The sequence below is a fragment of the Lithobates pipiens genome, unplaced genomic scaffold, assembly GCF_037356315.1.
Source record: "Lithobates pipiens isolate NorthernLeopardFrog02 unplaced genomic scaffold, aLitPip1_a1.2 Scaffold_18, whole genome shotgun sequence".
Classification (NCBI taxonomy): Eukaryota; Metazoa; Chordata; class Amphibia; order Anura; family Ranidae; genus Lithobates; species Lithobates pipiens.
Window position 1 is genome coordinate 436,906,161 of NW_027507758.1, and position 15,219 is coordinate 436,921,379.

Sequence of the window (15,219 nt, forward strand, 5' to 3'; positions counted from 1 at the left end):
CCTTTGGTCAACTTCTGTATTGTTGTCTGATCTTTTGCATTGGTTCTGAGCGTGTTTGTACTTTGTACAAAAGTCCGATGGTTTTGTGTACGCATGATCAGACTTTGCTCCATCTGACTTATGTTGTCAAAAAGTTTGTCCATTTGCACAGGCAATAAAAGTCAGATGAAAACCGAAAAAGTTTGTCCGATGGAGCATACACACGGTCGGATGTTGTCTCAAAACAGCTAATTTGCATGTTTGTTGTCAAAAAACATGCAAATGTCTGTAGATTCAGGGATTTTAGTTTTAAGGTGGACTTGCACTTTAATTTTAATGCAAAAAAACACAATCTATAACCCAATTTTTTTGGGTAAAATATAAAAGAGGATGTTTCGCAGAGTAAATGATTAACATGTCACACTTTTTAAAATTGCACACACATGGAATGGCGCCAAAGGATTTTTGTCAAAAACAGACACCAGTCCCCCCCCCCAATCGGAGCCCTTCCGCACCCCTGTGTCCTTCCGCACCCCCTGTGCCCCCCCCCCCCCCCCCCCCAATCAGAGCACACCTGCATCCCCAGCCTCCACTTAAGTATTGGTGTTTCTTCCAGAAGGGAAGGTTAAAGTGGCTCTAAAGGCAGAATGTTTTTTAACTACATGAATTCTATGGGGAGCAAGCATGTATAGGTGCCCCCATGGAAAGAGAATCTTCCTGGTGCATAGTTCCCTTTTTGAAAGCAATCAATCTTGAGTGGGAGAACCCTAAGAGAAAACCATTTTTCTCAAGCATTTAAAAAAAGGTTTCCCTCTTCCAAAGGATTCATCACAGCATTGGAATAAGGTTCCTAAGCTTGACGCACTCCTCTCCCAAGATTTGATTTCACAGGGTCTAGTATGTCATTTGGTGGTGTCCCTGAATCTGGCTGCGTAGCTTCTAAAGAGGAACGCCTAAGATCGCAGGGGTTCTCAGACAGGGTCATCAGGACTTTGGCTAGCTGCCATAAACTGGTCACCAGATTCAATTCCTGGTTGACAGGCCGATCGGATTATGTTGTCGGGAAATACGATCGTGTGTGGGCTCTATCAGACTTTTTCCATCGGAAATTACGACGGAAAAAGTTTGAGAGCTGGATCTAAAATTTTCCAACAACAAGATCTGATCAGACTTTTTCCGATCGTTTTGTACAGAATTCTGACGGACAAAGTGCCACACATGCTCAGAAAAAATTATGAGACGAAAGCTATTGGCCTCACGTAGTCCCATCGTACAAAACGAACGATTGGCTTTTCCGTCAACTTTGTCCGACCGTGAGTATGCAACACAAATTTCGGCCAAAATCCGTCGGGAAAAAATCAGACTGATTTTGTGGTTGCAATGTCCGACCGTGTGTACAGGGCGTAAGGGTTCAGGCTTGTCCTAGCAACAGGAAAGGCCAGGGAGTTTTCTATGGAGGAGTACATGTAATATTTTTCATAGAAGCACAGTCTGTTTTTTTTTTTTTTTTTTTCCCTCTTTCTTTCTACAAGGGAGATTTTTGGTAAACTACTGAGCACCTCTCTGTAAACTCTTCTGGTCTCTCATGTAGACAACCTGCCCAATGCCATATTTTTCAGAGGGGTGGTATAGACTCATGACCCCTGCATATATGCCATGGTCCCCCCAATCCTGGATAGACCTATAACCCCACATATACCACAGCCCTCCCATCCTGTATAGACACAACAACCTACTTGCCACAGCCCCCATCCTGCACAGACTTATGACCCCCTCTTTAGCCCCTCCCCCCAATATAGAATGTATAGAAGTATCACCCCCTACATACCACAGCCCCCATCCTGAATAGACTTTATATTCCCCCTATCCTCCAGAGATAAGTAGGTTCACATATAGGCTATGCAATGGATGGAGGGAATGCAAAGTGGTTTTGTGTAGCCCCATTGATGAGGATGGTCCCCAGATCTGGCCATGCTTTACATGGACTGACAGGAGGCAGTCTGGGAGTGTTGGGTATTTTCAGTGTCTGGCACAGTTTCCTACCACAATGGTGGGGATGAAGGCTTCGATGTGACATAGAGGATGACCGGGTCTCCTTTGTGCTCCCCAGCAGTCACAGTGGTATGGGTGTGACACCCCTGGCCGACAGTAAACCAGGTGAATTGCTTATTTGAGGTGTCTGAGCTGGATCTCCTTGTTGTCCACCACGACGGGCACACAGTTGGTCAGCTTTGTCCAGTCAATGTGCAGCCCACAGCTTCAGCCGGTAGAGAACCTGGAGAAGAGTCAGGTCTCTTTCTAGCTGGGCCTGTGACAGGTGCACTTCTTCTGGCCAGCCTTGCACCTGTGCAGTATGGGCACCCAGGCACATTTACGGCAGGATGATTACTGCAAACAGGAACACTATCACTAGGGCCAACACCAATTTGCTGCTCTTATGGTAGCAATACTCGATTCGATAGATGATGGTTTTTCTTTTTTGATCAATCTTTCCTGATTTGAAAAATCGATCAATAGTCAACAACAATATTTATCACTTGGGAGGGTGGATTTCTATAGTTGGAAGATATGATTGTAAAACACGATTGCAAGTTAATGTTGACATCTGTTTTCACCATGCAACCTCCTAATCCAGTTGATCGAAATATACGGCTTGCCTACCGGGCCAATTCTGACATTAGAGTAGATGTAAAAAGTCTACACACCCCTGTTGAAATGTCAGGTTTCTGTGATGTAAAAAATCGAGCCAAAGATAAATCATTTTAGAACTTTTCCCACCTTTTTAATGTGACCTATAAACTGTACAACTCAGTTGAAAAACAAATGCTAAGGGCTCTTTCACATGAATGATCCGTTCAGGTCTGCCTGTCAGTTTTTTTTTTTTTTTTAGGTGGACCTGAACGGATACTCCATAGACCTCTATGGAGCGTCGGATGTCATGTCCGCTGACATCTGACCCCGCTCCGATCCAAAAAAGTGTGACGGAGGAAAAACCTACTTTTCCATCCGTCATCGGATCTGGTGACGATGAACTCTGCGGTCCCTTGTCATCTGATCTCCCATAGGGGAGAGCGGCACTCTTGACAGGGTCTGTCCCTGCACAGTGTGCAGAGATGGACCTGTCATCTTCCTGCTCAGCGGGGATCGATGGAGCAATCCCCGCTGAGCAAGCGGATGTCCACTGGGCGGATCAGCATGGATCCGTCCCATGTGAAAGAGCCCTTAAGGGGGGTGTAGCTGTGTTCAGAATTAAGCAATCTCATTTAGACTCATGTTAAATAGGAGTCAGTACACATCTGCCATCATTTAAAGTGCCTCTGATTAGTCCCAAATAAAGTTCAGCTGTTCTAGTAGATCTTTTATGACATTTTCTTAGTTGGATCCTACAGCAAAAGCCATGGTCTGCAGAGAGCTTCCAAAGCATCAGAGGGATCTCATTGTTAAAAGTTATAAGTCAGGAGAAGGGTACAAAAGAATTCCCAAGGCATTAGATATATCATGGAACACAGTGAAGACAGTCCTCATCAAGTGGAGAAAATCTGGCACAACACTACATTACCAAGAACTGGATGTCACCCCAAAATTGATGAAAAGTCGAGAAGAAAGCTGGTCAGGTAGGCTGCCAAGAGACCTGCAGCAACATTAAAGGACGTGCAGGAATATCTGGCGCTTACCGGCTGTGTGGTACATGTGACAACAATCTCCCGTATTGTTCATATGTCTGGGCTATGGGGTAGAGTGGCAAGACGGAAGCCTTTTCTTACGAAGAAAAACATCCCAGCTCAGTTAAATTTTGAAAAAACACATATGAAGTCTCACAAAAGCATGTGGGAAAATGTGTTATGGTTTGAGGAAACCAAGTTTAAACATTTTGCGCCAAACCTATCTTTTGGAATTATGGCCAAAAAGAACACCATACCCACAGTGTAGCATGGTGGTGGCAGCATCATACTTTGGGGCTGTTTTTCTTCAGCTGGAACAGGGGCCTTAGTCAAGGTAGAGAGTATTATGAACAAGTCCAAATACCAGTTAAAGCGGAGGTCCACCCTAAAGTGGACCTTCCGCTCATCGGAACCCTCCCCCCCCCTCCGGCGCCACAATTGGCACCTTTCAGGGGGGAGGGGGGTGCAGGTACCTGTACAGTACAGGTATCTGCACCCACTTCCGGAATAGCTCTCTGTGGAAAGGGGCGTAGATTACGCCCCTTTCCTAAAGTCCCCCGCTGCCTGCTGGGAAACACACAGATCCCAGAGGCAGCGGGTCCATCCTTATTGCGCAGCGCGACTCGCGCATGCGCAGTAGGGAACCGGGAAATGAAGCCGAAAGGCTCCACTTCCTGATTCCCCATACCCAAGATGGCGGCGGCAGCACCCGAGAGACGATCGAGAGATCGGCTTCGGGTGCCGACATCGCGGGCGCGCTGGACAGGTAAGTGTCACTATTTTAAAAGTCAGCAGCTGCAGTATTTGTAGCTGCTGGCTTTAAAAAAAAAAAAAAAACGCGGAGTCCCGGCGGACTCCCGCTTTAATATTGGCACAAAACTTTCAGGCTTCTGCTAGAAAGCTGAACATGAAGAGGAACTTCATCTTTCCGCATAACAACGACCCAAAGCATACATCCAAATCAACAAAGGAATAGCTTCACCAGAAGAAGATTAACGTTTTGTATTGGCCCAGCCAGAGCCCAGATCTGAATTCAATTGAAAAATCTGTGGGGTGATCTGAAGAGGGCTGTGCACAGGAGATGCCCTCACAATCTGACATCTAGATTTGGAGTGCTTTTACAAAGAGTGGGCAAATATTGCCATGCTGACAGACTCATACCCAACAAAGACTGAGTGCTGTAATAAAATCATAAGGTGCTTCAACAAAGTATTAGTTTAAGGATGTGCATATTATATAATTTTACTTCCCTCCACCTAAAAGATATCAGCTTGTTGTACAGTTTATAGGTCACATTAAAGGATGGAGTTCTGACTTCCGGTTCCGGCGCCACATGAGGAGGAGGTAAGCGGACTCAGCTCCTGCCGCATACCCCCTATTAACCGGCTACAAGTCAGCTATTCGACTCGGGGATCCCTCCTGCTATCAGGAGAAGGTATAGAGCCCTTGATGGACCGTTTTGTTGAGCGGTCCGGGAACCGATCGCTGACCGCCGCGATGTCCGCGACGGCAGACGCGGCCGAATCCTCGGCCAATATGGCGCCGGTGCACAGCCTCGCTGAGCCATCACTCACAGCTCCTCTGCTCCCAGGCATAGAAGCGCTTCCTTCGGCAGACATAGCCCAGGCTGTGGTAGCCTTACTGACGCCTACGCTGACAGCCTCTATAGACTCTGCCATACAGAAGGCTATGGAACAATATAGGAACGAGCTGCAGGCCCAGGCACAGCGCCTTACACAGGCTGAAGAGCGGATCTCCCTCATGGAGGATGACACCACTGCTCAGGCTGCTGCTCTGGCTCGCCTCACACGTACTACCAGGGACTTGTGGATTAAATTAGATGATTTTGAGAATAGGGCAAGAAGGAATAACCTGAGAATAATAGGATTGCCTGAATCAGTTTCTGCGGGACAGCTTATGGACCTCTGTATGGTTACTATTCCTGCTCGACTGGGCCTCTCTACCCCATGTGTGGTGGAACGTGCGCACCGCCTAGGACAGCTCTCGGAACAGCGCAACAAACCTAGAGCGGTCATAGCTAGATACTTGAACTATGCAGACAAGCATGCTATCCTGCAGAAGTTCCGCTCCCAACGCACCCTTACGGTTGATGGCGTTAATTTACTCCTGTTTGCTGATTACTCTGCAGAAGTCATGCGACTGCGAAAAGAATTTTCACCGATTTGTGCCTCCCTCTTTAAGAACCATGTCAAGTTCACTTTGGCTTATCCGGCGATTTTGCACGTTACTCTTCCCAATGGCACTCGCCGCACCTTCAACTCACCCTCTGAAGCGGAACGATTCACCAACTACCCCGCAGACATGGATACCACACATGACCCCTTGATGCTGAGTCCCTCTGCTGATCTGGCTGCCACCCCCCAGGCCCCTACTGGTAATCAGCAGAGCCCCTCCAAACCACCATACAAGCGAAGTCGCTCCACCACCCAGCGCCCGCGCTCTGAGCTCCGCTGAACTTGCCCTTTGATCCCTCCCGGCTCCACGCCTGGATATTGGTAATGTTAAAAAGTGTTTCCACTTCTTGGTACTCTCAGCCACTACTCTTACTGTGAGGTCAACAATGGGATGCTTGCCTAAGAGATGGTGCTTGCACACTGTTATTTTGTTTTATACTTCATGTTCCTCTTATGTTTGTTTATAACTGGGGCTGTTATCCCTATTCTTGAAAATGTCCATGTTATGTTGTTTTAGTTTGGGGTATTAGCCCGCCTATTTCACCTGCACGATTGGTTTTCCCATTTTTGTCATGCAGCTATCATGCTGCCCATCTAAAGCATTGGGGTTTTCCCCCCTTCCCCTGCCCCCCCAATCCTCCCCCACCTCCCTGTCAGAGATACTGATTTGTATTCTCTCCCTTACCTTTACCCTCCCCCCCTACCCTCACCCCCCCCCCCCCCCCCCGAGGAGAATTTCCGGCCTCTCCCAGGGGGCTAATGCACCCGCTGGGAGCCGTGTGCCTTAGATGCAACCCGTGTGGAAAAAGGTGAAGTGGGCTACGGCTACTCTATGGTGGATACACCTAACGTGTTCTGCTGCAATTCGTACTCTCTGGTTCTGTCCCCTTTTCTTTTCCTTTCTCTTTCCCGCTAATGCTTTCCTTTTTTCTTTCCCTTCCACCTGTACCTGGTTACCCTTGGGGGCTTCCTTACATATGCGCACTCCCTGGAATATTTCCGTCTATCTCACTGTTGACTTAATGCCTCTTCTGCCAGCTATTACCACCCCTGATGACCCCTATGGCTGATGCCTCTAAGGACCGATTTACTGTAGTATCATGGAATGTTAAGGGCCTTCGATCACCTTCCAAACGCATGAAAGTCCTCCGTCATCTGAAGCGGTTGAAAGCCGATGTTGCGCTCCTACAAGAGACCCACCTGACTGACGGAGATCTTTCACGCCTTCGCAAACTTTGGGTTGGCGAAGTTCTGGGTTCCCCGGCTGTGGGTCGCAAGGCGGGGGTGGTTATTCTGCTCCATAAACGACTGCAGTATACCACTCGTGATGTCCGTATAGACTCGTGTGGTCGTTTGATCACCTTGCACCTGACCTTGGCCTCTAAAGACATTGCTATAACTAACGTGTATGCGCCCAACTCCCCCGACTTGTTGTTCTTCAGGGAGCTGGGAGCCTGGATCTCCCAAACGTCTGAAGCACTCCACCTGATAGGTGGGGACTTTAATTCGGTCATGTGTCCCTCTGAGGATAGGACTTGCAGTAACTCCCGTAGCCCTACACCTTCGGCCCAAACTGACAGTGACACCACCCCCCTTGCCCGTACGTTCACATCACTTAATTTCACTGATGTATGGAGATTGTCCCATCCTACGGATCGTGAATTCACTTTTTATTCAAAGTGAAAATCAAACAGATGGTGTTGCGCTACCTGAACTAGATATGAATATAAATATAAAGAGCCTAGTACTGGAAAAATTAAAATCTAACTATAAATCAACTAGCCTATCTAAAATAAAAATTAAGGTGTCTTGTGCTAGTGTATTCTAAAACTTGAATTCCAGAAATCATGTGTTTTATATATCAACATAAGTAACTAAGCAAAAGGAAAAAATATTCCATAAAGTGCAAATGTTAAAACGTGCAATTCATAATGCATGAAACAATGATAAAATACAGTCTATAGTGAAATTAAATAAAGTGCCAGTGATAGTTAGTTCCGTAATCTTCTTAAACATAAAAAAGTTATTAAATATATATATAAGACAGTCTATATAAAAGCTGAAATAGGTGCTCAGTGACTTGTTCAGTGCTTCTCAAAAAGAAAAACAGGTGCCAGCAATCGTGTTGTAATTTCTGTGTCTCCAGTATACACGGCACACTAGGTGAAATGGCCCCTTACCTTACTGCTGTAAGGTAAACAGCAAATCAAGCAGCAAAAACAAAGGTCCAGGGATTCTATCCCAATTCCTAGCAGGTGGATATTGGTCCCCTCAGGTAGGTATTTTTCCTCTCAGATAGTTTCCATATAGATCTTTGGCTTCAGTATAGCTCTATAAAGATCTATATGGAAACTATCTGAGAGGAAAAATACCTACCTGAGGGGACCAATATCCACCTGCTAGGAATTGGGATAGAATCCCTGGACCTTTGTTTTTGCTGCTTGATTTGCTGTTTACCTTACAGCAGTAAGACCTCTGGGAGCTATACTGAAGCCAAAGATCTATATGGAAACTATCTGAGAGGAAAAATACCTACCTGAGGGGACCAATATCCACCTGCTAGGAATTGGGATAGAATCCCTGGACCTTTGTTTTTGCTGCTTGATTTGCTGTTTACCTTACAGCAGTAAGGTAAGGGGCCATTTCACCTAGTGTGCCCTGTATACTGGAGACACAGAAATTACAACACGATTGCTGGCACCTGTTTTTCTTTTTGAGAAGCACTGAACAAGTCACTGAGCACCTATTTCAGCTTTTATATAGACTGTCTTATATATATATTTAATAACTTTTTTATGTTTAAGAAGATTACGGAACTAACTATCACTGGCACTTTATTTAATTTCACTATAGACTGTATTTTATCATTGTTTCATGCATTATGAATTGCACGTTTTAACATTTGCACTTTATGGAATATTTTTTCCTTTTGCTTAGTTACTTATGTTGATATATAAAACACATGATTTCTGGAATTCAAGTTTTAGAATACACTAGCACAAGACACCTTAATTTTTATTTTAGATAGGCTAGTTGATTTATAGTTAGATTTTAATTTTTCCAGTACTAGGCTCTTTATATTTATATTCATATCTAGTTCAGGTAGCGCAACACCATCTGTTTGATTTTCACTTTTATTATCTGGGGGTTAGGGTTCATACCCCTGTCGGTAGTTTGCTGCAACCTATCCTTTAAATAGTTTAGGCCCTTGACGACAGCGCGGGGATACCCTAAACCAATTCACTTTTTATTCACCCCCCCCACAAGTCGTTTTCGCGTCTTGACTATGTCTTTGCGTCCCCTGCTCTCCTGCCGATGGTGAGCGATCCTGACATCAAGGACATGGCCATTTCAGATCATTGCCCTGTGACGGTTAGCCTGTTAAATGTGAAACCTTCCTCTTCCTCGCCCATATGGCGCTTCCCCTCCTATCTGGCCAATAACGAGGACTTCAAACAAATGCTACTCACTAGTTGGACCGAATATACAGAAACGAATGGTGAACATATCGCCACTTCGAATCTCTTCTGGGAGGCGGGCAAAGCCTTCCTCCGAGGCAGGATTATAGCTTAAGTGACACAATACAAGAGACACTCAAAGCAACACTATATACAAGCTAGCGATAAACTTCGCTCCATGCATCTTGAGCGCCTACGTAATCGCACGCAGGCTAATGTCAGGGCCTGGCAGTTAGCCAAACAGGACTTTGACCTCTGGGCGGAAAGGCAGGAGCAGATTGCCTCCTCCTTTTTGTCCATGCGCCTTCACAAACATGGTAATAAAGCGGGTAAGCTTTTATCCCGGCTATGTGCGGGCTTTAAACGGCCCGCCCATATCCATGCCCTGAAGCACCCCGACGCACCCATTGCTACCTCCTCTAAGAGGATAAGCCAATTACTGACTGACTACTACTCCTCCCTATATGCGGAGGACCCCATTGACCATTCAGTCGCTGACCAATTACTCTCGAGGGTGAGATTGCCACAGTTGACCGGACCGCAGTTAGACGCCATAAATGCCCCTATTACCCTGGACGACATTCGGTCTACAATAAAATTGATGTCCCCTTCTAAAGCACCTGGCCCCGATGGCTATTCAGCCGAATTTTATAAACTTACCCGAGACTTTATACCTGCCACTCTTTCCAAAGTGTTTACAGCCCTATGGGACGGTGGTTCCTACCCCCCTACGGGTTCTCAGGCTTACATCAAGTTAATTCCCAAACCGGGCAAGGATCCCTTATGCCCAGGTTCGTATAGGCCCATTTCCCTTATAAATGTTGATGTTAAAATACTGTCCAAAATTATAGCTTCACGCCTCGCTACCATTCTCCCTACCCTCCTGCACCAGGCCCAATCAGGATTCACGACTGGCAGATCAGCGACTTTAAATATCCGCAAGGTACTTCTGGCACTGGAAAGAGCGAAACTATGCCCAGAACAGGACTTAGCCATCATTTCCATTGACGCCGAAAAGGCTTTTGATAACATTAATTTTGCCTGGCTATTTAAGGTACTGCAAGCCTTTGGCTTCTCGGGTCCGGTTACGCACTTCCTCTGTCAAATGTACAATGCCCCGACTGCCAGATTAGTTACTCCAGACTTTGTTTCGCCCACCATCTCTCTCACCAAAGGGACAAGACAAGGGTGTCCCTTATCCCCTCTATTGTTCAATCTAGCGATTGAACCCTTATCTAGACTTCTAAACTCCCCGGACGGTGTCAGCGGAATTGCGTTTGGGGACCAGAATCTTCAATCTGCGCTTTTTGCGGACGACATTTTACTTTTTTCGTCTAATCCCCCGGCTGATTTTGTTAAACTCCGCGACCTATTCGCAGCGTATCGCCTTTGCTCGGGATTTAGAATCAATTTTGGTAAAAGTGAAATCCTCTCCTTAAATTTGCGAAAAGCCATCTCCTGGCAATCATCCTCACCCTTTGCAATGGCACGACACCACATCACCTACCTGGGAGTGCGCATAGGTCGAGAGCCCTCTTCCCTGTATACCCTTAATTACCCACCCTTGATCTCTAAGATTGTGCAGGAGCTTGAGGCTTGGGCAGGCCTGCCGTTATCACTCTTTGGAAGATGTCATCTCTTCAAGATGGTCTCCTTTGCGAGGCTACTCTATCCGATGCAGACCATCCCACTCCTCAAACACTCTGATGTGCAGAAAATACACAAAGCTTTGTCCGCTTTTCTCTGGGCCAATAAGAAGCCACGCATTGCCCTTCAAAAATTGTGTCTTCCGAAGCCTGACGGGGGTGCAGGCCTGCCCAATCTCTGTTTCTATAATCTCTCGTGCCTCCTGAGACAGGGCCTTGACTGGATAGCGGGCAAATCAAGATACTCCAATCACCACCTTGAGAAGGCGTTGGTACATCCTTACACGCTCTCTGCGATCCTTCATTCCAACGTTCACGCTTTACCGCCTCATCTTAAATGCAACATCCTTATTCGGGACACTGTGGTGGCTTGGAGGGAAGTTAGGAGGCTCCTGGGATTACCCACTAATATTTCCGCTCATCTACCTATTCAAGGCAACCCCATGTTTCCGCCCTCTACCATTCATTCAGCTTTTGCCCACTGGGAGCAACGGGGTCTACTCAACGTGGCATCCTTATATGAGCAGGGGCGAGGAACACTCAAATCCTTCCAAACATTATCTCAGGAATTCTCACTGCCTTCCCACCATGCGTTTTATCATCACCAACTGCTGAGCTACCTGAAGTCAATTGGAGGACTACGTCCGGACTCCCTCCGCAAATCGCATTTGGAGGCTGTGCTTCGACAGGGTGATTATTCCATCTCCACCCTATACTCTCACCTAATCAACTACCAGGCGGAAAAGTACCACGTTGCCCCCTTCAAACAATGGGCCTCTGTATTTAATGATATGAACCTACCGGAAAGGATCCTGAAAGGATACAGACTTGTTTACAAACTGGTCATCTCGGAGAAATGGAGAGAAACTCAATTTAAGATCACTCATAGAGCCTATTACCCATTCCGTAATAACACCGAGGATCCCTCGCAAGCCAAATGTCCCTGGTGCTCTCTGGATCGCCCCACCCTACTACACCGTTTCTGGGATTGCTCCTTCATATCAGCATTTTGGAACTCAGTCTTGGATTATATCCAACTCGTCACCGGGACACCTGTACCTAAGGACCCGCTGATCTGCCTGTTTAGCTGCGACCCTCCACCCGTGTCACTAACCTCTCCGAGTCCAGTTACCCTTTCCCATTGGTCTCACCTATGCTTGCTGGCGGCTCTATTATGAATTACTGGATTTCCACAACTTCCACCGAGTCTAACAGGTGTTCAACATACCCTCCTCTCGCTGTTTCACATAGAGCGACTTGATGTTATATCGTCCCACTTTGTTTCCACTCCTCGCTTCTTTGCCAGATGGAGGGCTTATATCGAACAATCCTTTAACTCGGAGGAAATTAATACTATTATTTCCCCCTTTCGTTATACAAGCTGGTACCTACAACGGGACATTGGCAATGCATTGGGGAAACTCAAGCTGACATCACTCCCCGCCAACTCTTCTCCTTCACAGGACCCCGCTCTCTTGTTGGATCAACTACCACAGGACATGTTTGACCCTATCTCTTATGCACTGGAGGACATGCAACCCTCTACTCACCCCTCTGCATCTCCATGACCCTTCCTGGACTCGGATTTCTGTTTGTACCAAACATTAGTGTTCTTTTACTGTCCTACATGTAGGGGTCTTATGTATGTATAGATGATCCTGTTTCTCATCTCCATGTTTTTCTTGTTACCATACTGCAATCGGATTGTGAAGTGATCCTCGCCTCCCAGGGTGCCATTCCCTATCTCCTTTCCCCCCCCTACCCGCCTCCCCCCCCCTCTCCTTTATCTTTTCTTTCTTTTTCTTCTCTTCTTCCCCTTCTTCTCATTTTCCTTTTTAATTTTCCTCTTTCTTGAAAGATTAAACTGCTTGATATTGTGGCCCTTTGGGTCGATGGGGTGTAATACTCCTTTTCTTCTGTGTTGTTTTACATTCTCTCGCATATGTCTTTCGAAAGATACTGTCTTACTGTTCGACTGCTGTGTATTGTTTAAATTTTTCTTTTTTGCTCAATAAAAATATATTTAAAAAAAAAAAAAAAGGATGTAGTTCTGAAATGATTTATCTTTGTCTTTCTTTTTTAATTTTTTTTTTTTTTTTTTACATCACAGAAACCTGACAGGGGTGTGTAGCCTATTTATATCCACTGTGTGTAAAAAATCTTTTTTTCTTGTTTGTTTTTTTGGTATAAAACTTTCAACACCCAAACACAATTTGTTTTAGCAGAGGCCCTAGCGAATAAAATACTGGTCATTACAATTTAATTTGCACAGTATATGTGCAGTGATTTTTCAAATGCAATTTTTTTTTTTAGAAAAAAATATCCTTGCTTACATTGGGCCCAAACCATATGCAATGTAATGATGCTCCCTTCCTTCTAGACCATAGAGATGAGCAGAGGCCATCTTTCCTCCACTCATCTCTGTTACCAGACGCTGCAACTGGTGACTCGATTCACGGGACTACCGATCGTCCAACTAAGCTCTTGGGGGGGGGGGGGGGGGTCGAGCGGCGACACCTCCCACTGCATTTAAAGTGATCCAGTGAATCCGTTGCTCTAACCACTTTTATCTGTTAAGAGAATCGCCAGCTGAAAGAAAAAAATACCAGGGATATGGCATATTGCTGCAGACATAACCCAGGTATTCCACTTCTGACCGATTTATGTAATTTATCTATGGGAAGTGGTTAAATTCAGGACCAAATCCTCTTAGTGCTGTCCATTTTAATTCAAAAGGATTGTTAATTTTCTGCCTATGCTGATCAACTCAGTTTGTTTGAATTGCATCTAAATGGAATCTATTGATCAGAAGGGTGCTACCTTCACTAAACTCAATTCACTTGAGGCTTTTCTGTATTAAATTTAGTAAGAATAGCGCTGCACTACACATTTTGTTTTTGGTACACATTGAGGTGGAGCATTATCATTTCCAAGTGCTGGCTTGCCCCCTAGTGTGATTGTCATAATAGCACAGATTGATATGATGTTTTAACTTATGGCTAGTTGAACGGTTTAATAAAATCACACATTGATAAGACAATATTGAAGTGCATATATGGCCGCCATTAGGGCTGTTCGCACTATGGAGTTGCACTAATTCACTTTACTGTGCTGCGTGGCACATAAATAATTCTGCCTTCATGAAGAAAAAATCCATTGAATGACCCTCTCCGTGATTTTTACAGTTATCTATAACAATATCTCAAGATCATTTGCTTGCAGTTCTTATTGTTTAGCCTTCGTTATAACGTAATGTAAAATGTGTTTTATAGAGGGCTGTTGTGCGCATGGATGAATCCAGAGAACTACAGATCACACGTCTTCTAAGCACTGTGCAAGCACAAAATAATGATGTGAAGCCAACTCTGTCTGAAGACTCATGGTGGGACACTGAAAATGAAAGGTAAACTTTATTACTTAATAGCTATGTACTTGGACTTATTTTCAGCTGACTGTTCACTATAAGCCTAATTGTTCCTCTTTAATGTGAACCAGTGTTTGTTACCCAACATTTCATATTCCTGATATGTGCTTTCTGTGCCATTTACTTGTATGAAAAAGTATTCTGTTCTCTTTGTATTGCTTCCTTTGTGTGAAATCCCTGGTGTTCCTCCCAGTCCCTCTGCTTTACTATTAAAAAAACTGACCACACTAAACAGAAGAGCACACAGTGGTCATTTCTCTATCTGTGGAAACTCAGCCTGCTCTCCTCCAGTGATGAGCCTCCCATGCACAGGCATTTACTGGGAAACTCCGTGTACTACTGCTTCTCCTCCCTCCAGTTCTTATGCAGCAGAGAACAGAGGGAGCAGAGGGGATGTGATCACTTACTATATATAAAAGGGAAAAAGGGTATTGCTGCTTTAATATCCTAAAACCGGGCTCAAAATTTCAAGTCCTGAGCTACTAGCCAGTCCTTAAGGGTTACTCGCCACCAGTTGCCCCGCCCCTAAACATGCCCTCAAATTATCTCATGAAATTACACTTAAATGTTTTATGCAGAATAAAGTTAAAAAAAAAAATTAACTTGATCAGCGCATCCTCGACTGTGCATATCAGCGCAGCCTCACCCGTGCCTATCAGCGCAGCTTCACTTCGATATGTCACACGTCCCGGCATTGGACCGGTGTTCTGTCTATCAAAGTACCTGGGCCAGGAGGCGAGGCTGTATGTGACGGCGAGTGCGGGGAACGCTCGCACGTCAAGTGAAAGCTGTTACAGCGATGTTCCCCGCTCTCTGAGCCGGCCGCCTGCTCTCCTCTTGCTTCCCCTCGGAGAT

The 15,219-nt window shown here is 45.5% G+C and overlaps 1 protein-coding gene across 1 annotated transcript in view; it reads left to right on the top strand.

Annotated features, from left to right (window-relative positions):
• DHX36 (DEAH-box helicase 36) overlaps positions 1–15,219 on the top strand; it is a 154,060-nt gene that overhangs the window by 3,924 nt on the left and 134,917 nt on the right. Inside the window, exon 2 of the mRNA XM_077488121.1 lies at positions 14,213–14,343. Within this exon, the coding sequence (XP_077344247.1) occupies positions 14,213–14,343 (131 nt within the window). The remainder of the gene's footprint in view (positions 1–14,212; positions 14,344–15,219) is intronic.